This window comes from Adiantum capillus-veneris, chromosome 27 (genome assembly GCF_014529385.1).
Source record: "Adiantum capillus-veneris isolate H3 chromosome 27, ASM1452938v2, whole genome shotgun sequence".
NCBI lineage: Eukaryota > Viridiplantae > Streptophyta > Polypodiopsida > Polypodiales > Pteridaceae > Adiantum > Adiantum capillus-veneris.
In genome coordinates, this window is record NC_140957.1 from 54,317,922 (window position 1) to 54,342,376 (window position 24,455).

The 24,455-nt window shown below is 42.9% G+C and overlaps 1 protein-coding gene across 8 annotated transcripts in view; it reads right to left on the minus strand.

Moving 5' to 3' along the window:
* Nucleotides 1-12,213: 12,213 nt before the first annotated feature.
* Nucleotides 12,214-24,455, minus strand: part of LOC147422000 (NAD(P)-binding Rossmann-fold superfamily protein) — an 80,674-nt gene continuing 68,432 nt past the window's right edge. Inside the window, exons 8-10 of one of the 8 annotated variants that reach the window (XR_015186897.1) lie at nucleotides 18,192-18,287; nucleotides 12,676-12,764; nucleotides 12,214-12,572 (exon numbers count right to left, since the gene is read on the minus strand). Coding sequence is in view for 4 of the 8 variants with exons in the window: in XM_086503838.1 (XP_086359964.1) it covers nucleotides 12,690-12,764; nucleotides 18,192-18,287 (171 nt within the window). In the remaining 4 variants the exon portion in view is untranslated. Of the gene's footprint in view, nucleotides 12,765-18,191; nucleotides 18,288-19,477; nucleotides 19,627-24,455 lie in introns of all 8 variants that reach the window. The other 7 variants (XR_015186896.1, XM_086503838.1, XM_086503837.1 and 4 more) reach the window with 7 other exon arrangements.

Here is a 24,455-nt window from a genome sequence, read left to right on the forward strand (position 1 = left end):
TTGGGTTTTTCATCAAACAAGAATCCCTGAAGTAATAAGTGAGCAGAGAATTGGAAACAACTGATGTTTACGGCATGTGATTGTACACAATGGATTGGCATATGGCTGGAGATCTAAAGACCTTGAAGTGTATGTAAAACGTCTTTAAAGGAGCAACAAGAAAAAGCCCTTGCATGTACTGCATGGGAGGAGTCCATAGCCTTGACAAACGGTATTGGAGGAGAGCACAAGACAAGCACCTACAAGATCCTAGCTTCCGGCTAGTGTTGGACATCCCATTAGCTAGGGTTCATATATGCACGATGCATGCACTTTGCAGGATCATTGAGAAACACATTTGTTTTACTTGGACCACTCGGCTTGCACCTGCAAACCAGAGGGCTATCTTGGCTCTAGAAACAATTTTCTCAAATATCGACCTGGATGGAGGGCATGTAAAGATAGAGCAAGATGAGAAGAGGTCTAAGAATGGTCGTGGTGTTCCAAAGAAGCTCTCTATTGGTGGTGTGAAAGGTCGGTGTTTCCTGTCAATGCTTACAAGTGGCAGACAACGATAAAGCCAAATTCCATGAGAAAGACAAGCATTGAGATACAATAGGTGGAAAAATCTCCACAATGCAGTGGTTGACCATGCAGACAATAGTGCATCAAGGACTCACAAGGAAAATGTGTGGAAAATCTTGGATGCAATATTCAAGTTTTGTGAGCTCAATACATAGAGCGATGCTAACTATACACATTTTGAAGAGGCTTTAGAGACCTTCCACAAGTCTTTCATATCTACGTAGACAAATCAACACATCACTCATTACATTGGTATAGTTAGTAATTCGTTGATATGATGGAAACCTATTTTCATATGAAGTTTGTGCTTGTCTTCTATGCAGCACATTATATACAACCACATGTCCTGGTTCACTAGGCAGTATGGCATCTTGTCTATCTGGTCTACTGTTGCACTTTTTTTTGGCCAAGGGCATGGGGATTTTGACAGAGAAACAGAGCATTTTCATGAGATTTAAGTGTTGAAGTGAGCTTGAAAGGTTGTTTTATCATAATTTTCACGGCGATGATCTCACTTGGTCTGCTTTAAGGAGTTGTTTTGACAGGGTATGATATGCTTGGAAATGCTACAATGAAGTCCACGCCCTTGACGACTAAAGATTGAGATCGGTCACTGCTAGAGGTGTACAAAGGAAGCTGGGCAAGGATGGCCACCAATGGCCACTTATTGTTTTTGCATATCATCTGTGATTTCATCGTACTATGCGAGTGTGTGTGTGTTTGTCAAAGGGAGTTCCGAGAAGCCTTTGTCAAATTAAAAAAATGTGCTTTGATATGTTTGTTTAATGTGTTGCGGGGAGCATGCTGAAGCTGTCCAGAGGAAGGGAACCGAGCATGATGAGGTAGCCATATGCGCTGTTTTTGAACCATGTCAAGGCTGCCAAGAATAAGAAGACCAGGATGGCCGAATGGGGGTCGCAATAGGCTGAGGGATTCCCCTATGTGTGTGTGCATCCGTGAGGAGAGGGAGAGTTTCTCTCGTTGCAAGCCAGTAGGATGCTGAGAACAGGCTGAGGAGATGCTCACCCTATAGCATGTCACGGAGGAGGTGTGAACCCGAGCTTGGAGGGGCTTTGATTAAGTGAGGTGTTTTAATACTTTTTTTTTAACAAACCATTGAGAGGGTGGCGGGTGTGTCGATCTATCGAGGAGGCACCGCCTGTTGTTGCAGAGGGTTAGAGGGCAAGAGGGAGGAGCACCATTTGGTTGGCGCTACCGAGGCAAAGAGAGGGGGGCTCACTCCATAGCAAGAGGGCAAGCCATGAGGGCCGCTACCATGACGAGCATGAGAGGGCCACCGGGGGCAGAGGGTTAGGTAAAAAGAGAGAGGAGCACCATCTGTTGGCTATCAAGGCCGAGAGAGGAGGGGATCAGTTTGAGGAGTATGCAATGACGAGCGGAAGGGGGGTCGTCCTGTCACTGCCTGAATGAATGGGGGGTTGCAGAGATGGTAAGAGAAACAACAAAATGGCATTGAGAGGGGAGCCGTGAGAGAGAGAGAGAGAGGGCTCGGCCCTATTGACAACAGAGAGAGAGGACGATGCCCTGGTTGCAAAGCAAGAGAGAGAAAATCTCTATGGTGTTGGTGAAGAAGATGGCGTGCCCTGTAAGAGGTTGAAGAGGGAGAGTTTCTCTGTCGTGAATTGAATGAGAGAGAAGAGAGATGATTTTTTCTTTTTTTTAGCCTTTGACTTTATTAGAATCCCATAAGGGGGGATCCCATAGCCGGGGTGAAAGAGAAGGAGAGAGAGAGATTCTCTCCATAAGAGAGAGCAAGCAAGGGATAGGAAGCTGTGTGTACTCATATGGGGAGAGAGGAGTAAGAGAGAATCGGCTCATTGTAGTGCTACCTTAGAGTTTGAGAGAAAGAGCGAGAGAAGCTCTTGCTACAAAGGGATTGTGATCAAGAGAATAGAGAGAGCAGAGCTCTCGTTTTTAGGCTGGATCCGAAGAGGGATCGAGAGAGAGAGATCTATTGTCATTCTCCTTGTTGGAATCAAAGGGAGAGTCGTGAGGAAGCAATGGAAAGAGAGAGAGAGTGATTTGCTCTTGCTGCAAGTTGTGTGTGTGTGTGAGAGAGAGAGAGAGTGAGCGAGTATTCTGTCCTATCACAAACAAAAATTAGTGCGCTGCCCTATAGGGTGTAAGCCTTGATACCTTCAAGCAAAGTGGAAGCCTACGAAGCTGCATCGACGAAAGGTTTTGAAGTCAAAGATAAGTTTTGTAAAGCTTGCTGTAAAAAAAAATATTTTCACTATTCAAATTGCTCAATAATTTCACAACATCTCGCTCTCGTCTCGATTTTCATCTCTCTCTTTCAAACTAAAGACAACATTCTCTCTCTTCCTTTTTGCTGAACTATTAAGTGATCATGTTCGTGGATAATCATCGATACAATCTGGCACCAAGATTGCATGGCACATTCCTTGGCAGCAGATTTTAGTAGCACATCTCCAGCCATAATTCCTTGTTGGTGGGCTTGGGTTGGGAGTTTGTCTTTTTGTCTTTGCTTGGTTTTTCTTGTCTGGTCCTGCTCCATGGCCCAGGCATAGAAAAATATCTATCATCTACACAAGGGATGGAGAAAACTCAGTGTCAAGCTCGTACTAGTTATTTCAGCCACACCCTCCATGGAGGTGGTGCAGACAAAGCCAATACCTTGAACTACATCAATGGACTTATCGCAAACTTATGCACAGGTCACACCGCAAGGACCAAGTCAGAGAGAGTCAGATTGGCCAAGCACTGAGATTGACAAGCAAACGATGAAGGACGGAAATATGGGAGGCATCGTTTGTTGCAATACGAGATGCAGAGTGGTGGCTACAAAAAGAACACATGGAAAAGATTTGGACAACTCCGTCACAAGTTGTCTAAGAGCTCTTAAAGATAGAAGTCCCTACAAGAACTCTCTGTATCATCCAACAATGATCTAATCTCATCCAACAATGATGTAATCTCATCAACTCTCTGTATCATCCAACAATGATGTAATCTCATTTTGTAGCATTGTTATAAATTTTACAACAAACAAGAAAAATGATGTAACCCTTTTTGTGAGAAAAAAAAAACAATGCAATCCTTTTTGCTGCATCACAAATATACATTGGAGCTTTGTTCATCACTCTTCCTTGGAAAATGTTACAAAGTATTCTGCATTTTGGCCTTGTGTAAGTGATCCTCTTCCTCTTGCCTTCATCTCTTTATAGAAACAACCTAGTCACCTTCTTTTGCCTGTGGCACTTTCAGGTCGGGCACTATTGTCTCCGTCTCTATTTTAGCATGAAGGGTTCTTTTGTAGTAGCCAAAACTGGCCATTTATTACAAAATAGAGCGTGCTTGTCATACGCCAATAATTGACTAGGGTCTGTGATTTCACATGCTAGACCATATGCTGCTTGTGTCAAAAAATAGCGACTCTGCAAGCCATACACGAGTGGCCTTGACCGAACATTGTCAATGTTGTTTGCTTCTCCAAAAGCATAATCTTATCTGTATTCCATCTGATGAGAGCGCCTCCTAGGTATCTTGATATAGTCTTCAATGTCATTAGAGGTAGCTCAACGTTATCATTGGAGAAGGAGTAATGGAAGACGAGAAAACTTGGATAGCTCAAATTCTTCAAATATTGGTCAAGGGAGGAATTCTTTCCTTAGTCTCCCATGCCTCGCCTGTGAGGACGAGGAATGAAGTTATCATCATAAACAACCAGCTGCAAGCAATTAATATCAAGGAGTATTACATATAAAAAATGTGTTAATCCATACACAATTGCAAAAGAAAAGAAAACTTCACCTTTTGATTTTCATCTTCCTCAAGTAGTACCTCGGTCCATAAGTTAATGGCATTCTCCCCTTTACTTGATGCCCTAGATGCTGAGGCCGATGAGGACGTCGATGAATTGGTTTTTCCCATCTTTGTTATTCCCAGATTTTTTTGCACATCCTTGAACTCCTCTTCCGTTGGAAGTGTCGCCTCACACCTGGCTACATCATTGTAAATAATTGCAAGTGCACTTGTTGGATCTACAAACTCACCTTTTGACACATGGGCATTTATCACAAAGTACTTGTCGTGCTCAGTGTCTATGATGACATTATCCTCTTCTAGATTTTGCGCCGCCTATGTCGAGGCAATAGTTCTCTCACAAGTCAAAAAGCTCCATGATATCTTTGACCATCATTTGCGATTATACAGGGTGCATTTGATGTCATTTCTTTGCATATGCGTCAGAAGATTCAACCAAAGCTCCTAAAGATGATGTGTCTCTTTCAGGGATCAAAACTTATGTCCTTTGTATCCACAAAGCGTATTCCCTGCATCTCAATTGTTCCTCTAGCAGTTTGTTGCTGGTAGGTGTGCTCAAATTCTACAAGGAAGTTGTGCCCGACAACTACCCATTCTTGTAGCAAGAATTCCGGATTAAACATTGGCTTGATTTCTGCCTCGCGCTGATGGAGGCGAATACGGTAGAGAAAATTAGATAGCTTATCGTCTGGAATTTCCTGAGAGCAAGGCACCTCCTCTTCAATCTCGATCTGAATGGCACACAATAAGAAGTAGGGAGTGACTAAAAAATATGATGCAAAAGATGGGGGTGCATGCTCAACCCACTCAGACAATTATGTGCACTTAGAGGGTTCTTATTTATAGGCTTCTCACAAAAGTTCATGATGCCCATTGATGTGATGACCATCCTCATCATTTCCATTGACATCACGGCCACCCTCATCATTGCTTTGAGTAGATTGCAATTAATGCCATGTACATATACCTATACATATATTTAAATATGTGAGAATGTATATATATGTGTATATATCTACACACACACACACACACACATATACATATGTGTGTGTGTGTGTGTGTGTGTGTGTATTGCAAGGTCGTGATACAATCCGAGCAATTAAAATATAAACAAAATCGCGGTACAGAGCGACGATTGGGAGACCAAAAAATGTACACAGGGCTCCTCGCATTGTGTGACAGGCAATCGTGCCACAACATGATGAGGTGTGAAATATCAAACATACCCATGGACCCTCGCGTTGTGACACGATTGGTACTCATGGCACTTGTGCCACAACACAATGGGCCATATGTATGTTTAACATTTCACACCTCATCGTGTTGTGACACGACTGCCGTGTATACATAATCGTGCCACAATGCGAGGGGCCATGGGTATGTTACATTTCACAAATCATCGCATTGTGGTGCGCATGTCATGTGTGCTAGATGTGCCACAACGCGAGGGTCCATGGGTATGTTCAACATCTCACACCTCATCGCATTGTAGCACGATTGCCTACTGTGGCACAATGAGAGGAGCCATGTGCACATTTTCTGCTCACCCAATCCTCGCTCTATACCGCGACCTTGCAACATACACAAATAAAAATATATGTATGTGTGTGTACATATAGCCCCACAATGTCCTGCCATGTGTCATCCATGCATTTCAGTCGGGCACTTCCCAATGCACCACGACCTATAATTATGGGCATCATCATGACAGCGGTCGTCCTCTCAATGTCATTATTATGTGCGTTTCTTCTATACAACATGTCCCGCTCACTCTTGTCAAGCACTTTTCGCTATTTAGTATCTGTTTACTCTCTTAGCACCCACAATCCTCTTTGACCTAACTTGGCACTCATTTGAGCTTTTTTTTTTGCACTCCCCCTGATTCCCACGTTGTTAGTCGTTCCTCGATGGCTTGTACAAAGCACACTGTTAGGAAGGTTTACCAAGGTGAAGGATCATCAAGCAGCAAGTATCAACGTCACGTGTTCCAAGAAAGAGTCTCCGTCATTTACGAGCGATCCTGAGAAGCAAGAGAGCCAAGTAGAATCGAAGTGTGTTATTGGAGCTTAAAAATCTCCAAAAACATATTTCCCAGGCTATACCAAAGCTACCTTTTTAGAGAGTTGTCGTGAAATCTGCGATCGAAACAACCTTAATTTCAAATGGTCTCGCAGTGCAATGGGTTGCCTCCACGAATTGACATAGGTTTCTTTTGTCGAGTTGTTTTAAGACAGCTATGTTATGATTGCTCACGCCCATAGATCAACACTCTTGCCATGGGATTTGAACTCCCTTCGGCTCATCAGGTTTAGGTACGATAAAACATTGATGCATGTGGGTATGTCCGACAATGATGGACAATATTTCAAGAATCTTGCCACTAGGAAAGGTCAAGGTGGTAGATATTTCATAATATATCCATCAGTATAGCACCCGTCTAAATACAAAACGGGAATTTTAAAGACAAGAGAAAACATAGACATTGGACTTTCAAGCAGAGGAGGCAGCGCGTAACGTTGACCTCCATGAGCAACGATTGGCAGTTACACATCACAAAGCTAATGTCGACGCCCTGAGTGTCTTTACCCACATTTTGACGTTGCCAGTGTGGTATGGGGATGCGTCCTCTATTTTGGTTCTGGACCCCATGAGATCGACACTTTGGGGGACCTTAATAAGGAGCTCACGGACTCAATTATTAACTGTTTTTTGTGATTAGTGATTTTTTTCCCATCTTGTGTTGGTTGCAAGTTTACTGTGCATTTTGCATGATAGAATATATATTTGCTTGCAATTTTGTGGTTTTGAACCTTGCATGGAATGTCTAGGGTGAGGTTTCTGTTCTCGACTACTCCCAGCTTTCTATAGTGCTCTCATCCGAGAATACATCATTGTGGAGGTAATTGATTGGTTTCAAACCGTCAACATGGAGACAATGAAGGTTTTCTTGCTAGCTTACAATGAGGAGTAAGAGACTAAGAGTAGTCATTCATAACAATCTACCTTTTATGTGTATGTTGGAAACATGCATCCCACTTGACCTTACTGGTTAGAATAGCTCCATTGGAGTATGGTTGCTTTGGTCGTGGAGCAGAAGTGCTGCTACCTTGCAAACTTCACTCATGGCTTCCATGGGAATGTTTGAAGGTCAGTGGAGTATTTTCTTGAGTGTCACAAGCTATTTGTGAAATTGTTATGACACCTAATTCCAACTGTTTGAGATCTATTCAAAAGCTGGTAATTGCTCTAGAGGCGCTGACCTAGGAGGAGATATGGAAAGACATGACTATTTTGAGTCGCAAGGTCCCCAAAAAACAAGATGGGCATTCCTATGGCTGGAGGGTGTTAATAAACATAGAGCTCCTATTGAAGTCCATGTATGGAGAGGAGCACAAAAGTGTAAGAATATGCTTTTTGTTCATCACTATCCATGACTTATAACTTCTTAAACTAACGTATGGGGTTGAATGATTTTGCATGCTACAAAACTAGCACATTATACAGAATGTGGTCGAGAACATGATCAACCTTGTAACAACGCGCTCGGAAGGAGTACCCAATGCATTCGTGTTACTAGCAGCGAGGCCTACTCCATGGCCTTAACCTAGGAGATACCCCCTAGCTCCTCCAGCAACGTAGCCTGTCCCCATCACCATTTTCCTAGATCCCTCTCCTAGGTCCTCGCCCCCTCATCACCCTCCACCCATTTTTGATGCCCCTACCTCTTCTACACACCAACGAACACCACCCCACACCCATCCTCCCCTGCCTCACCCTATCCCTTATGCCCCTGCCTCGCCTCTATCCCTCATGCCCCTACCTCACCTACTCTTGGAGACAATAAAACACTCACTAAAATGTACTCATTTGTACTTATTGAATGAAAAATTGGACGCAAATTTTTCTATGTATTGATCATTGTATAATGTTTACAAGGTGTTGTGTACAACTTGTCAAGAAAATTACATTCATATGTTGTCTTGGTTTTATGGTAAAGTGCTTTGTTATAACGATCTGTGAAATTAGTCTTTTGTATCAAGCTATGCAACACACAACGTCCAATCTACCATATGTAATTTGTGCACATACTACTGTAGTTTCCTTTCTCTCGGGTGCTTGCAACACAACAAGCGAGAGAAGAATTGAGTCAATATGATCACAATGAGAACGTATTACATCGACACAATAACTAGTGGACGTGCAACATAGTACCTTTTGCATGTTGCACTTGAAAACCAATTTTGTAGGCATGTTGAGATCGATCTCATTAAGCAAATCCTCCCGTACCTCTCTTAGGGTGACATTGCTTCTAACACTAACAACTGTCACCAGCTCATTTTCACACATTACTTCAATCGCCCTCAAGGGATTACTAACACCATGACATAGGTCCTAGTCCATAGCTACCAAGTGACCTTTTACCCGATGTCACCTTATGTAGTAGAAAGAAACTATGAAGTTTTGTGATGCTATCATACGCTTGCATACAATTGATTGTTTGTCCACCTTGCATAAAATGCCCTCGAAATCGTGGATATCCCAAACGTCATCCAAAAAATCAAGGCAGCTTTCTGACTTGCAGATGAACATGGTCTCTGTCTTTCTAACCTCTTCGTCATAGAAGAAATCTATAAACACATGTAATGGCATGAAGATAGAGATGCGTGCCTTCCTGTTTGCAACGTTTGGTCGTACACACTTCTAAATTTCCTGATGAAGCTTGAGTCTGAAACACTGAGACGTATTAGAAGCTGGGATTGGCCACTATGGAACATTGAACACCCTTTTCTACGAGCACTATTCTAGCGCTAGTTTTGTACATAAATCTCCTACTGATGCATGAAAAGCATCAAAGATTCTCATTATGCACTCCACTGGCTGCCAATCTTTATTGTCAAAGGGATAAATATATACGAAAGCAAACGATAAGATGATGATCTCAAAATAAAGTTCACAAAAGAAACTGATATCAAGTATAGTAAACGTACAATTAGGTCTATTAGCAGGAAAACCCAATAGTGCCCAGAGTAACCGCAACTCAGAGTGCATATATGCATGCTCAATGAGCACTTCCTTTACCAACTTCCTCGTCTAAGACAGGCAAAAGTATTTCACAAGTCCTTTGTAGCTATTGACGAATTCGTTACCCTCCCGCTTTCTTCTTCTTGTCTGTAGAAGAACCCAACTATCAATGGTTATTGTAGTGGATAGCCATCGACCATGGTCCGGTCAAAGCTATTAGTTATTCCACTTAGTTGATAGATATAGACGATCGACGAAGTCGTCTTCTCTCCATTGATGTTTTATCTACGGGCTTTGTGACGGAACACAGAGAAGACAAGGAAAAGCAAAAAAAAATGCTCGGAAGAGAGTTTCACCTTCCGTACATGCAAACTTTCTTTAAAAAAGTGCACTTGCATTCAATGTGATTTGCGCTGCATTTGACCTATCTCTATCTGGGCAGAAGGATGACTCATGCAAATCGGGACGTTTCTTTTATTTCAAGCTTTTTAAGTCAATTAAAACATCATTTCTAGAAATGCAAAATTTTGAGATAGAAATGAAATAAATCGGAGCTACCATTACGGTAGGCCAAAATCTATTGGTTGGATGGCACTCTCTCTAGCGCCAAAAGGACCAAAATTAAGTCCAAACTTTCCCTAATGAGACAGGAAGGCTTTATCAACACGATAACAATTGAATACATACAAAACACACATGATAGCCTTCAACCAAAGCAAATGTGGCAAAGCTTGGCTTGTGCCCAAATTGCATGCCATCTCCATAAGTGGCCTATAGCAACACCATTTTGCGTTTTATCCCAAAACTATCAAACAATACAGTAAAATCTTTTAGCATATTCTTCCCCCCTAAAAGGTGCAATGTAACCCAACAACTTTTCAACCACCACAAAAACACACACACACACACACACACACACACACACACACACACACACACACACACTGGACTTTGTCTTAAGTCAGCATATTCAATGAATAACTTGAGTAATCGTCAATGAAAGTCATGGAGTACAAATGGATGCTCAAATATAAGAATATGCATCGAGCCACAATCCTCACTATAGATAATTGCAATTCGTGAGTACACCGCACAAAACCATCCTTCAAAAACTTACAATGCTACATTTTTTACAAAATGCAAGAGGGAGCAATAAAGCAACATCTCAATTTTTTGCGGATAGAGTTGGAAAAATTTGGAAGACTACAACATGCATGCAAAGTTTTGCATGTAATATCTCTTGAACTAGAAATTGTGCATGTTGAATGTTCAACCTACTTCTCAAATGCATGGAGATTGTAAAACCCATGGAGAAAACTAGACAATGTCACAATGGAGTAATAGAATGCTTTACATAAAGATAGTCAATGCATGAGCCTACTCAATTCTACCATTTAAGTGCACTTGCATGGAAGTAGAGAAAGCAACGCCAACAACAAGACAACTAGAACCCACACTATCCTCAATAAACCTTGTATCCCTATTAAGTCAGCTGAACACAATATTCTATATGCCCTTTGGGGTATGAACATATTGCATCAATAAAGCCCATACTCCATTATCCATCTAACTTGTTCTCAACAAACCACACGCGGAAAGCATCACTACTCTTAGCCATGGCCATTGACTACACATGATGCAAAGGTTCTCTCTCTCTCTCTCTCTCTCTCTCTCTCTCTCTCTCTCTCCACTAGGAAGATCCTCATTATAAATAACCAAACTAAGAGGTGACAATGTAAAGGTCTTCAAATTAAGGTTTAACAAACTGGACACGGATCTCATTCATGTGTAGGCTTAAAACATGGAAATTAAACATAAACAGTTTTTTCTCGTCTTGAAATCTAAAGCTGGTGAACACGATGATACTACTTCAAGAGATGAACACAAGTTTATTACACACTTTTGTGATTCAATGGTCAAATTGGTTTAGCTAGGTTTCAAAACCATAGTGCGTACTATGACACAATTATTCTCTCAACATGAAGAGTATCTATAGATGAGAAATGATTGTTTTGTGTTGGTAAATTTACTTAGTGGCCTTCCAAGCTATATCAAACCAGTTTTCCTAACCTTGATACATCCCTAAGACAAGGTGCATAACTTGTCATTGCGCAATTGGCCACCTCTTTTCTCATTTGAAATCATGATCTTTAATTTCACATGATCCCATGACTTGGGTGTTGGTATTGTCATATATTGTCTTTACATGGACAAATGCAACAAATCTAGAAGCAGCTTATCTTTATAAACAAGCAACCAACAGCTTTGTGGGCATTCAAGTGAGAAGTGTTGATACCCTTGTTTAGAGCAGGTCTTGGATTGAGTAAAATTGCCAGTGAATTACTTGAAACCCAAATCAAAGTAAGATCCAAGGTTTTGTGAGGAAAAGGGACAACAGACTGCGAAGAGTTGGGGGAAGCTGTTACAACTCTCTAACACAATAGATATGACTTCTCAAAATTAAAGCCTGCACAGAGAGAGAGAGAGAGAGAGAGAGAGAGAGAGAGAGAGAGAGAGAGAGAGAGGCGAATGCTATTGGTCAAAAGCCATATCAAAAGAGTTTCCATGTCGATCGATAGCGATATCAATTGTACAGCGATATCGATTGATAATTAAATCGGTGGATAATACTAAGGTTAATTCATTTGTTCGACTATCATTCAATTGGATGACCCCAGTATTTTGGCATAAACATGGGCACTCCTCTAGCTATGTGTCATGTTCTTTATTCACTAAATGGTTTGCCCTCCACCTCCCCCCATAGATGTGTGCACCAAAATGCAGGCTTCACATATGGCTAAGTGCTGCATGCGTCTCTAACTTCAGAGCTTCGTGGAAGCTTTTGCTTAGTTTTTGCAAATGCCAAAATGCTCTGATAAAATATCTCAATGTATATTACAAAGGGTGAACATTTATCTTACTCAAGATGACAATGGCACATTAATACTCACAAATCAACTGTGATGCACTAAAGAAATGATCTCGAGTTGCATCAAGTAAAGCGAAAATATGCTCATCAGTCAGGCTTCCCTTTGGGCAGGCGAAATGTGCCTTTTTTTTGGGTTGGGGGAGGGGGGGGGGGGGGGGGGTTTCCGTTTCTTCTCTTCTAACACGATCTTTCTGTGTGTTTACCATGGAGCTATAGAATGCAGGTTTTAATCAAGACTTCAAGGAGCCTGTTGCTGCCACATAAAAGTTTTCACATTACTCCCAACCTCATTGCAATTCATTGGGTTGCATTTGGTAGATCCCACATCATTAATGAAAAATTCTACTAACATGGGCATCTCTCCTCAGCCAAGACTACTGCCATTCAGCGAGTTGAAGAGAGCACCCCAATCATCCACTAAATCATCACCACTAGCCACCTGTTAAACAAACAGCCACCAGCCATCTCTCTCTCTCTCTCTCTCTCTCTCTCTCTCTCTCTCTCTCTCTCTCTCTCTCTCATGTCATGTGATGCTGATGATGGTGAGAATGTAGGGTAGGCTTAGATACCTACCCACTCTAGGTGACTTGATTTATTTTTATTTTTATGTTCTCAAAACATAATACTAGTGTCACATATGAATGTATCCTTTTGGTCTTAGAGGTCATTTTGGCTTTTGGAAGACATTAATATTAACTTTCATCTCTCTCTGTGTGTGTATAAGCAAGAAGATAAGGTGACTAGTCAAGCCTAGAAAGTCTTGCACATTCTAGACGGCTTACTCGGTCGGAACAAGAGGAATTATGTGCAAGTAAAGCCTCTATGATGCATAATAGCAAGAGGAAACTTGAAAAATGGAAGGTTAGATGGAGACAATATGATTTTATGGATAAAGGCTGTTCATCAAAGCAGTTCTTTAAGCATTTGCATCATTCGAGGCAATCTGTATCTACCAAAAGAGTTAAGGTCGATAGTGGGCAATGGATGGCCAATAAAAGTCAATTGGCGGATTTCATGGTGGATCATTTTCAACAGATTTTTGCTAGGCCTGAGGCTCCCTCAAGTGAGGTTTTGCAAGCCAGATAGCTATTGTTGTCGTATGTACATCCTATATTGACAATGAATGATGCAGCTACCCTTGAGGCTAGTTTTACTGAGACTGAGCTGCACGACATCTTGTTGCATCTTGGTCATTGGAAATATCCTGGATGGGACGGTCTTATGGTTGAATTTTTCCTTCGCTTGTGGGAGTCTCTTAAGCAGCCTCTACTTTTCATGATAAATCATGCATGGACTACGCAATTTCTGCCGCAGTCGTGGAAAGAAGGATTGGTGAATATGTTGCCCAAGCAAACATTATCTGAATACTTCTCACATTGGCGTTCGATCACGCTTATGCCGATCATTTACAAATTGTTGTCGAAAATGATAACTACTTGTATTAATGATCATTTGTGGCATACATCTGGCTTAGTATGGATTCATCCCTTGCCAGCAAATTATGGATAATATTGCTAATGCTTTCAATGGAATTGAGTATGCACAATATATTGGACAAGATGTACTTATCATGTAGGTTGATATAGAGAAAGCATTTGACACTATTCATTGGGACTTCATTGCTCAGATCATGACGGCTTTGGGCTTTGGGTCCAGAATGTGTCGGGTGGTCTATTTTCTTTATGAGAATAGTCAATCTGCTATAATTCTTGATGGTGAGCTGACTCGATTATGGGATTTTGGTAGATTGGTTAGGCAAGGTTTCCCTTTGAGTGCTATGTTGTATGCTATTGCTACACATCCTCTGTTGTTGTATCTAGACTCCTTAACGGCATCATGGATTGAAACTGTTGTCTCATGATCACTTTGTGGCGCAAGCTTATGCGGATAACTCCATGTTTTGGCTTAGAAATAGACTTGAGGATGTTCAATGTATCATGGAAGCACTACATGTTCATGGATTGGTTACAGGTCTGCAAGTGAATTTTCGAAACTCTGAATTGTTACCGTTGCATCAAATGGATTGGCACTTGGTATTATGGCCAGGTGAGATAGTGAAGCTTGATCAAATTGTGAGACATCTTCGATATCCGCTGGCTTGGTCAATTAACAATGCAAAATTATTGGATTGGGTTGAGAATAAATTGAGATCTAAATTACACTATTGGAAATTATCTACTTGGCCGCTACACGTAAGACTCAGAATACAGCAGTCCATCTTGGTGACATACATGCAATTTTTCCTACCTATGTTGCATTAGCCCCCCGTCATCTTCAGGCCTTCATGTCTCGGATACTAGAGCACTTCTGGTCTACTTCCTCTCAGAAAAAGGGTCTTCGTTTGCTCGCGGTGGATAAGTTGTGCACTCCAAAGCATTGTGGTGGTTTGAATATTTTGCATTTTTGTTCTCATGTTACAATAAGAAAGGCCACTTCGTTGTTGGTGTTGGTTAAGCAAAAGCAGCCCTGGACACAGATGTTTGCGTTTCTGTGCTCTCGTGAGGTTTCTATACCAGCTTTTGGCCATCGGCAGCCATCGTATTGGGATGTGATTTTTGGTAAGTTTGAAGCCACAATACCTGGATGCCCCTTTGCTTCCAATCTTGTAGCGGATTGGAAATTGTCATGCGGAAATTGTTGTGGCATGGTAGAGATGACGCTTGTGGAAACTCACTTCGATTGGAGGGTTTACATTGGAGTCGATTTTTTGATCAAACTCTTGTTCAACGCTCTTCTAGACGGGTTTATTTTCTCTCCCAGAAAGGTATTGACACGATGATTGATGTGACAGACATTGATGGACAGTTGCTCTCATTTTAGTCAGGTTGCTCTTACCTTTGGGCTTGGGATGACTACAGGTGCATGTGGAACACCATTAAGGATCTGGTTGACTCGATATCTCCTGTTCTGCCGCTGGTTGTGGAGAATTGAATTTGTGATTGGCTTTACGCTGGGTCTATCGATCCGTCCGATATCTGCAAAGAAAAGGTACCGTCATTTGCAGTCATCTTCTTGGACTCCAAGAAGACTGTAATAAGGTATGGAATATGAACAAGTGTTACATGGTGGCGGAGTAAAGTCATGAAAGTGTAGCATGCTAAGTTGCCTATGAAGGAGCGATTGTTTATGGAGAGATGCATCGTTGGGATTCTCCCGATTGGCAAATTTCTGCGATCTAGAAGATTGGCCTCTCCGCGTTGTGTTCATTGGGTGCAGCCATTGAGAACATTCCACATTTATTGTGGTCTTGTTCTTGTACGCGATAGTTTGTGGATTGCATCTCTACAGCTCTTCGCACGCGTTTCCTTGGCATGCATTTCGGTGGATCTTTTGAGTGCTTACGCCATTGCTTTGGCCGTATGCATACATTTTCGGCTGGGTTAGATTTTGGGTGCTATGGACAGTGTGGAGAGCACGCAAATTCCTCATGTTTCAACAGATTCAAGTGGAGTTTGTTTCCTTCTTCAAGACATATCTCCGAGTTGCCAATGACTTGGACGAGCTTCCCGCTAGCCATTACGAGCTCTACTTTGACTGTTTTTGATTTCCTGTTTGTAGTATTTTCTATGGGTTTTCCTCGTCTTGAGGTTTCCCATTGCTAATTCAATCTAACATTACCGGAAAAAAAAAGCATGTCTGAAGGGGAGTACAATGCTATGGATACAACTGGTTGCAGTCTGAGCTGGCTATAAGCCAAGAAGCTGCGAGCTGAGAGAAACGGATTATATCTGACAAAATGGTGAGAGACCGAAGACTAAGAATTGGAAAAAATCTAGTGGGGAAATCTCCCCTACAGAGTGAAAAGTGCATGCACAACCTAGTCTATGATAAAGTCTCCCAGCTACTTCTAAAAGCTAGTAGGCACCCCGAACCAACCAACCAAGCTCACCACCAGTCATAACTAGAAGCAGCAAAAGGAGAATCCCAGAGGTAGTTAACAATCACTATGAGGAGCCAAACTGAACAGCTAAAGACAAGAACGCACTGGGAGCAATCCAGGAAAACTGCAGTCGATGACAAACCAGGTAGGGGAGACCATGACTTGCAGATCTCAACCACACCTAGGAGAACCTCTTGAACAGCCTTGGAGCATCTCTCATAACAACACCATCCACTTGCTCAACATGGCTGCAAGAGGACTGTCAGTATGATAAGTTGTTTGCCACCATCAGAGTACAGCTCCAACAGAAGAAAATTTCGTTGCCCAAATCTGAGTCCAGCAGCCTGGAAATTGCAGCAGAAAAACCGAGACAGAACGGACTGATGACGTGGAAGCAGCATAAGGATTTTGCCGCCGTGGCATCTTCTATGCAGAGGGTGCTTTACTGGGTGCAACTTATTGTTAAACAGATGATTTTTAAGGTACTTCAAAGCATTGGTATAAATAGCAGATAATTTTTGAGTTTCTTTTCAAGCCAAGAGACTGAATTAAAGACGGGCTCAATTGTATGATCAGATTTTGTGTGGTCACACATAGGGGCATCTATTTGGGGGCTAGTACTTTCTCTGAAAGGGGAACTCTGCCTTTTCTGTCTCGACCTCAAGTACTCAAGTGTGCTTTGTTGTCTGGTTTGTTGCAGTTTTGGGTGGATCATCCAAACTGACGGGTGACGACAGGGGTATCAGAGGTTAGTCTTTTTCTTGTTCTCACAAGAAGAACGATCATCTACAATGGAGGCTAACCGTAATGTGACTTCGACACAGAAGATGTATGGAACTTCTTGGCATCCTCCTAATCCCAAGAGTTCTAATGCCAATGTCTGGGACAACAGATTATACTACTTAATACAAGATCAATTATCACACTAACATCTTCAAATTGTTCAAACAATGCCTTTAGCTTTCCTTCTTTCCAACAGAAAATATAAATGATCTTTTTGCATTTGCAAACACAGCTAGCTTGAAATGCAGACCAACACCAAACCATGTACAGCTATTACACTATCTGTTTTAAAGGATTTGGATACCAACAAAACAGAAAAAATGAAGAGAGAACTAGGTCCATTTGCAGGCTGCGTCAGTGTGATACAGACACCTAATTTTGAAGTCAAGCGTAGCACTATATCCCTGCATCTGGACTTCCAAGTTGAATACCACAGTATCCCTTCTCCAGCCCAATGGAGATGATACATTGATGCGCATTTGGTTGCTAGAGAGGGTCTAGCTTTTCTTGGGGTATGCTGAGCTTATGCCCCATTTTTCTGCACTTGTGTGTGCATGCCCCCTAGCCGCATAGATTGTCTACTTCGTAAGAACCACGTGAAGTGTTATGTGAAGTCATGTGAAGAGTCCACCTAGGATTTGATGATGTAGAGCATGGTGATGTATCCCTCAATGATGTGTGCTACGATGTAAGCCACCATCTACATGTAAGACATGCTCTTCCCATCATAGAATTGTATCCTTAATTAGATGCATAAAGGCAACCCCCCACCCCTTGGGTCCTCAAGGTGAGACCACCACAGGGACATATGAATTTGTTGTGGCGGTCCCCAATGAGGAGAAATTAGGTGCCACTACGTTAAACGTGACAGTGTAGGAGATAATAACATTGTTGCTGCCACGACGTTTATACTAAAATCTTTTCCACAAGAAGCTTCCCTCCCCCCTTTGCAGGTCTCTTTTCTAGGGAATCCCAGTGCAATTGGTACCCCTCCCATGAAGAAACTGCTCTAGCATGTTCCAAGCCTGGCCCGTAGAGCCATCAGTCTACAACCATGACATTTCCAGACAGATTAGACGACAGTTAAAAGCATGCTTTATACAAGATACGACTTTGCCCTTGAGCAGACAATAACACCCTCAGAGAAGCGAAGTCCCTCTTCATAAAAAAAAAACAAAGTAATTTGTTTCCATCAGTCAATACCTCAAAAACTATTGCTTCTTTGGGAGGAAAATCCAGAGCTTTTACACAAATTAATGCAGCATCTTCTCGACTTATCGAACCTCCCTGTGTACATCCCTGAGAAAACACCAGGAAAATGCCTATTTAGTTTCCTAATTTGAGAAATAACATCAGATTTGAGGCAAGGTGCAAGCAAGAACGGAAGATGTACAGAGACAAGAGAGAACAGTTAATTGGCAAGCAATTTGTAGAGCATATTTCCCATTCAAAAATAAGACCTAAAAAATGAACACACATCATGAACTACAACAGGAATTTGGTTTGATTGTCAAGAGATGAAAAGCAAACCAGATCATTGAGTCAGGGCTGGTTAGAAGATCAGGAAGACATTCTGTTTTAGAAATCCTGATAGAACTAGTCTATTTATAGACCATTACACATAATTATAGTAACAATATAGGGTTGATACCCATACATCGTTCACATAGAAGTTCTATAATGTATGAAGATCACTCAAAACTGACTCATGAATCCCAAAACAGCCAAGACTCTCGTCCACTGACACAAAAATCTGCTGGCAACAAAATCTAGGTCGCATTGATGTTACACAGTGAAAGAATACACACAAGTCCATACAATGTACATTTGAGGACACAAAAAGAAATGGAAAAATCACTGGACTTGCACATGCGATTTATATGTACCAAGAAAATGCCAAGAGCTAGTTGACATCCACAGAATTTGATGCACCAATAAGCTTTCACCAAATTTTAATTCAAATGGCATTGATATAATAAGAAACTGTAGTAGCATGCAGCATTCTTATTTTGTTGCATCCATGGGTTGCTCATAAAGTAGGCCTCATTTGGTGAGACAGACAACCAACTTGCAATAATGATCTTTAATACTTGAACAAGCTCACCCTTCCAAGTCTTAACAGTTGCGAAGTCTACAAAAGGCCATTCATCACATTCAAAGTTCCGTTTGATGAGGATTAACACATTTGAGTTACAAAAGAAGAAAAATTTATACAGCCATTGACAAGAAAAGAAGAGCCTCTATAGCTAAGCTCTTTAGCCATTTGGAATCTAATTTCCCAAAAAAGTAGCGTCAGAAGAACACTCCAGTTAGTCTTCTTTTCCCCAACTCAAGTGTTGCCTTTTGGGATACAACCGAAACACGACTCTCAGACCTCCCATTGAAGACCTAGCACATGCTGTTGACAAGAAACCATCTAAACTACGACCACAAAAATATGAATAACATGTCCTTACACACGTCTACAAGGGCAGGATGCACAGCATCACCTTGGTGCACCTGTTGATGTATGTACTACTATGCAAAGAAGTTTGATTTGGTCCTTGCCAGCACCACCCTAGAATCATGCTTCTGAGAGTGATGTCACTTCAGATACAAATAATGCCAATTGTACCGCCCCCAAATTGCCATTATGGTCCTGTTTCACATCCTCTCTCTCTCTCTCTCTCTCTCTCTCTCTCTCTCTCTCTCTCTCTGTGCAGCAACCCCCCCCTCGCGCTCTCCCTGCAGACCCTCCCCCTCGCACTCTCTCTATCTATGCTGCCTCCTATGCTTAATGTGGGAGAACATGTATGCATAATGTGGAAGAACTTGTGCGTGTAGTGTGGTCTTCTTCCACCACAAATTTCCTTTCGTTTTGGGCAGCGACCAAACATGAGGAAGCAGAATGATAAGCCCGACCCCTTAGAAGATGCAGTTCAAAAGCGCAAAGACGAAATGATGAAACCATTAACAAGATCAACCGCAACCTATTAGGGACAATAAAAATGCTCAAAGATTGCGTTTTGGCCCAAGAAAGCAAGATCACTGCAATGGGAGATCGTGTGATGGCCCAAGACGAAGAGATTGCGTCACTCAAGAAGGAGCTCGCTGAGGCACGATCACGAAACACGTTTGAAGAAGGAGAATTGCAACCCTCTGTAATAGAAGAACTCAACACAATCAAATAGCAAGTGCGAGCCATCAAAGAGGGGGAAGAGCAGCATAAAGAAATGACGACTTCTTGGGTGGAGGTTATTACAAAGACTCAATAGAAAGCAGACGAGGCTGAGAAATGGATTGAGGTTGCCAAGAAAGGGAAAAGCAAGGAAACAACGTCCACACCCACCATTATCAACCTGACACTAGAAGAGGAGCAAAGAAGATGTGTATGCTCTCTACATGTGAGAATTTGCGGCCTTAATGACAAAGATAATGTAGACGAAGAGGTAAAAGAACCCATGGCTTTGATGGGGGTTTATGAGCCAATGCACTCAAGAGCTTGGAGAGTGGGCAACAAAAAGAAAAATGGGAGAAGGGGGAAAACTCGAAAGAAAGGGCACTCATCCTTCGTTTTCCCTCCATGGAAGTGAAGGACTTTTTGAAGAAGAGAACAGCTCTTAACAAGACGGGTATCTTTCTTGGGGATGACCTTACCCTCTCACAGGTCGTCCATATGCAGGAGGTAATGCCAGAGATTAGAGCGGCAAGGGAAAAAGGTAAGATTGCTTTTTACTGAGATAGAAGAGTGGTGACATTGGAGCGACGCTCCACATGACGGTGTGAGGCCTATGGGACCACACTCAAAGTTGCTACCTGGAATTGTAATGGATCTATGCGCCTTGATGTGGCTGCTTTTGAGGAGAGTTTTACTGGGAGAGACATCATCTTTTACTATGAGACACATCAGGCCCCTGGGCAGTCTATGCCTCACATTAGTGGATACAGATGGGAGACGGCCTGTAGACAAGAGACACGATCAGAGCACATAGGGCAGGGCTCACGAGGAGTGGCAGTGTTATTCAGGGAGGAGTTGCAGCCATTGATACATATAGCCCGCAGGGATGAGCAAGCTAGGTACATGTGGGTGAGATTGACAGCACAGACAGGCAGATATCTTTACATTGCTATTTGCTACTTTCCCCGAGTACGTCAGTATATGCACCACCCAGAGGACAGTCCCTCTTCTCTATTTTGGATGATGACATATGGGAGTTCTCTAGAGATGGTGACATTATCATTCTAGGGGACTTCAATGCTAGGACTGCCCATCATCAGACAATATTTTATGATACTTCAGAGGAGATGCTGAGAGAGCTGGATGTTGCACACACAGGCCTATCCAAACTATGAACATACTGAGTATGGACGGTACTTGATAGACATGGGGACTGCACATGGATTGGCCATCTTGAATGGGCTACAGAAATTTCCCGCTGCGGGAGGTTTCACATGCTTTCCACACAGACATGGAGCCAGCACAGTGGATTATGTCATGGCACAGCCGAGCCTCGTCTCTAGTATCTTGGATCTCATAGTTGGGCCCAGACATGTTGGGGTGGCAGTGGATCATGCTCTTGTGTCGTTGACTGTCTCTTTCCAGTTCAGTGTAGCACACAGGCCACGGGTAGCAGCCCCTACTCGCTACACCTTCACATGGGAGACGGATTTTGTATACATAGATGGGATCTACAAACGCCTATGCACTGAGGAGCCAGGGCGACCTCTGGAGGAGCTTACTACTATACTAACACAGACATTACATGATGCAGCATAAGAGGCATACCCACTCACTCAGCCTGAACCATGCCGTTCTGGGAGCGTGCCTCCAAACAGCTGGTATAATGAGGAATGTTGCCAGATGCTTAGTGGCTGAGCATTTCATGCATCCGAGAGATGTACTAGTAGCAGAGCTTCTAGCAGTTATGTTTAACCGTGCCATGTGTGAGGGCTTGCCTGATACTTGGAGCCTATCTACGATTGTACCTATCTTCAAGTCAGGAGACCCTATGGAGCCTGGGAATTATCGCACTATCATGATTGAACACACATTGGCACGGTTGTACGCATCCATTCTTGAGCAGCAGCCGAGTAGATGGGCAGAGAGGGAGGGAATGCGTGCAGCTGGGCAGGCACGGTTTAGGAGAGGTTTTTCTACTCTTGACCATACCTTGATGCTCAGGGCCATCATTGAGGAGGGCAGATCCCATGGAAGACGAATCTATTGTAGCTTTGTGGACTTCCTCAAAGCATTTGACACAGTACCCAGAGCTAGATTTACAGGAGATGGGAGTACCCACAGAGCTCATTTGGGGGATCATGGCATTGTACAGATCAGTAGTAGGGCCTGTACGCACCTCAAAGGGTCTATCTACACCGGTTTACTCCACTATTGGGGTGAAGTAAGGCTGCCCGCTCTATCCTACTCTATTTGGTATGTATATGGATAAGGTTTTTGACTACATTGAGAGAGATGGTGAGAGAGGTGGACCGCTGGCAGGAACATGGATTCCGCTATTGTTATATGCTGATGATATTGTGTTGATCTCTGACTCTCCGGAGGGGATGCAATGTCACTTGGATGCTTTGCATAGGTTTTCCCATGAAAGTGGTTTGTCTGTCGACCTTGGTAAAACCAAGGTCATGGTATTTAATACCACCCCGCAGTGGATCAAGAGATCAGCGCCCGCATTCACATACGGCCAGAAGATGATGAGCGCGTGGCGGTGTGTGCAAGTGAAAGAGCACGCGAGGAAGTGTAGTGTGTGTGCAGAGAGGGGAGGCGAAGGCCAGCAGGAGAGGAAGCGCTAGCAGAAGAGAGAGGGCTCACGTTTTTGGGGAAAACTCAATAAGTGAGTTTTGGGTTTTCCCACTTTTATTATAAGTGACCTTTACAAAATGTGTCCAGGTTCATATTGAACCTTTCCAAAGTATAAAAATGTACAAAAAGGGGTTATTTAGGCCTTTAACCCAACAACCTCCCACTTAAAGGCATAAATGGCGCCTTTAAGCTACACGACTCCCACCATCTCTATGCATAGATGATGGTGGTGAAGTGATACCGCACATCAATATGCTTTGTGCGTGCATGAAACATGGCGTTCTTTGCCAAACATATGGCACTCTGGCTATATCACAACCAAGCATAGGTGCCTTGGCAGGCAAACCAAACTCACTACATAGGCGTGCTAACCAAATAGCTTCTTTGGAAGCTTCAGTGGTTGAAATATGTTCAGCCTCTGTCGTAGACAATGCAACAATCTTTTGCAATCTAGAACACCATGAAACAGCACCTCCCGCAAGAGTAAATACATAGCCACTTGTGGATTTCCGTGTATCCACATCACCAGCCATGTCAGAGTCACAAAATCCTTTCAATTCCATTGGTCCTTTACCATAGCAGAGGCATTTGTTTTTAGTCCCTTTCAAGTACCTCATAATGGACTTTACTGCATCCCAATGTAACCTGCCTGGATTAGCCATAAACCGGCTAACAACTCCCACTGCATGGGCTATGTCAGGCCTAGTAGCAACCATAGCATACATAAGTGGACCAGCACAGTGGATTATGTCATGGCACAGCCGAGCCTCGTCTCTAGTATCTTGGATCTCATAGTTGGGCCCAGACATGTTGGGGTGGCAGTGGATCATGCTCTTGTGTCGTTGACTGTCTCTTTCCAGTTCAGTGTAGCACACAGGCCACGGGTAGCAGCCCCTACTCGCTACACCTTCACATGGGAGACGGATTTTGTATACATAGATGGGATCTACAAACGCCTATGCACTGAGGAGCCAGGGCGACCTCTGGAGGAGCTTACTACTATACTAACACAGACATTACATGATGCAGCATAAGAGGCATACCCACTCACTCAGCCTGAACCATGCCGTTCTGGGAGCGTGCCTCCAAACAGCTGGTATAATGAGGAATGTTGCCAGATGCTTAGTGGCTGAGCATTTCATGCATCCGAGAGATGTACTAGTAGCAGAGCTTCTAGCAGTTATGTTTAACCGTGCCATGTGTGAGGGCTTGCCTGATACTTGGAGCCTATCTACGATTGTACCTATCTTCAAGTCAGGAGACCCTATGGAGCCTGGGAATTATCGCACTATCATGATTGAACACACATTGGCACGGTTGTACGCATCCATTCTTGAGCAGCAGCCGAGTAGATGGGCAGAGAGGGAGGGAATGCGTGCAGCTGGGCAGGCACGGTTTAGGAGAGGTTTTTCTACTCTTGACCATACCTTGATGCTCAGGGCCATCATTGAGGAGGGCAGATCCCATGGAAGACGAATCTATTGTAGCTTTGTGGACTTCCTCAAAGCATTTGACACAGTACCCAGAGCTAGATTTACAGGAGATGGGAGTACCCACAGAGCTCATTTGGGGGATCATGGCATTGTACAGATCAGTAGTAGGGCCTGTACGCACCTCAAAGGGTCTATCTACACCGGTTTACTCCACTATTGGGGTGAAGTAAGGCT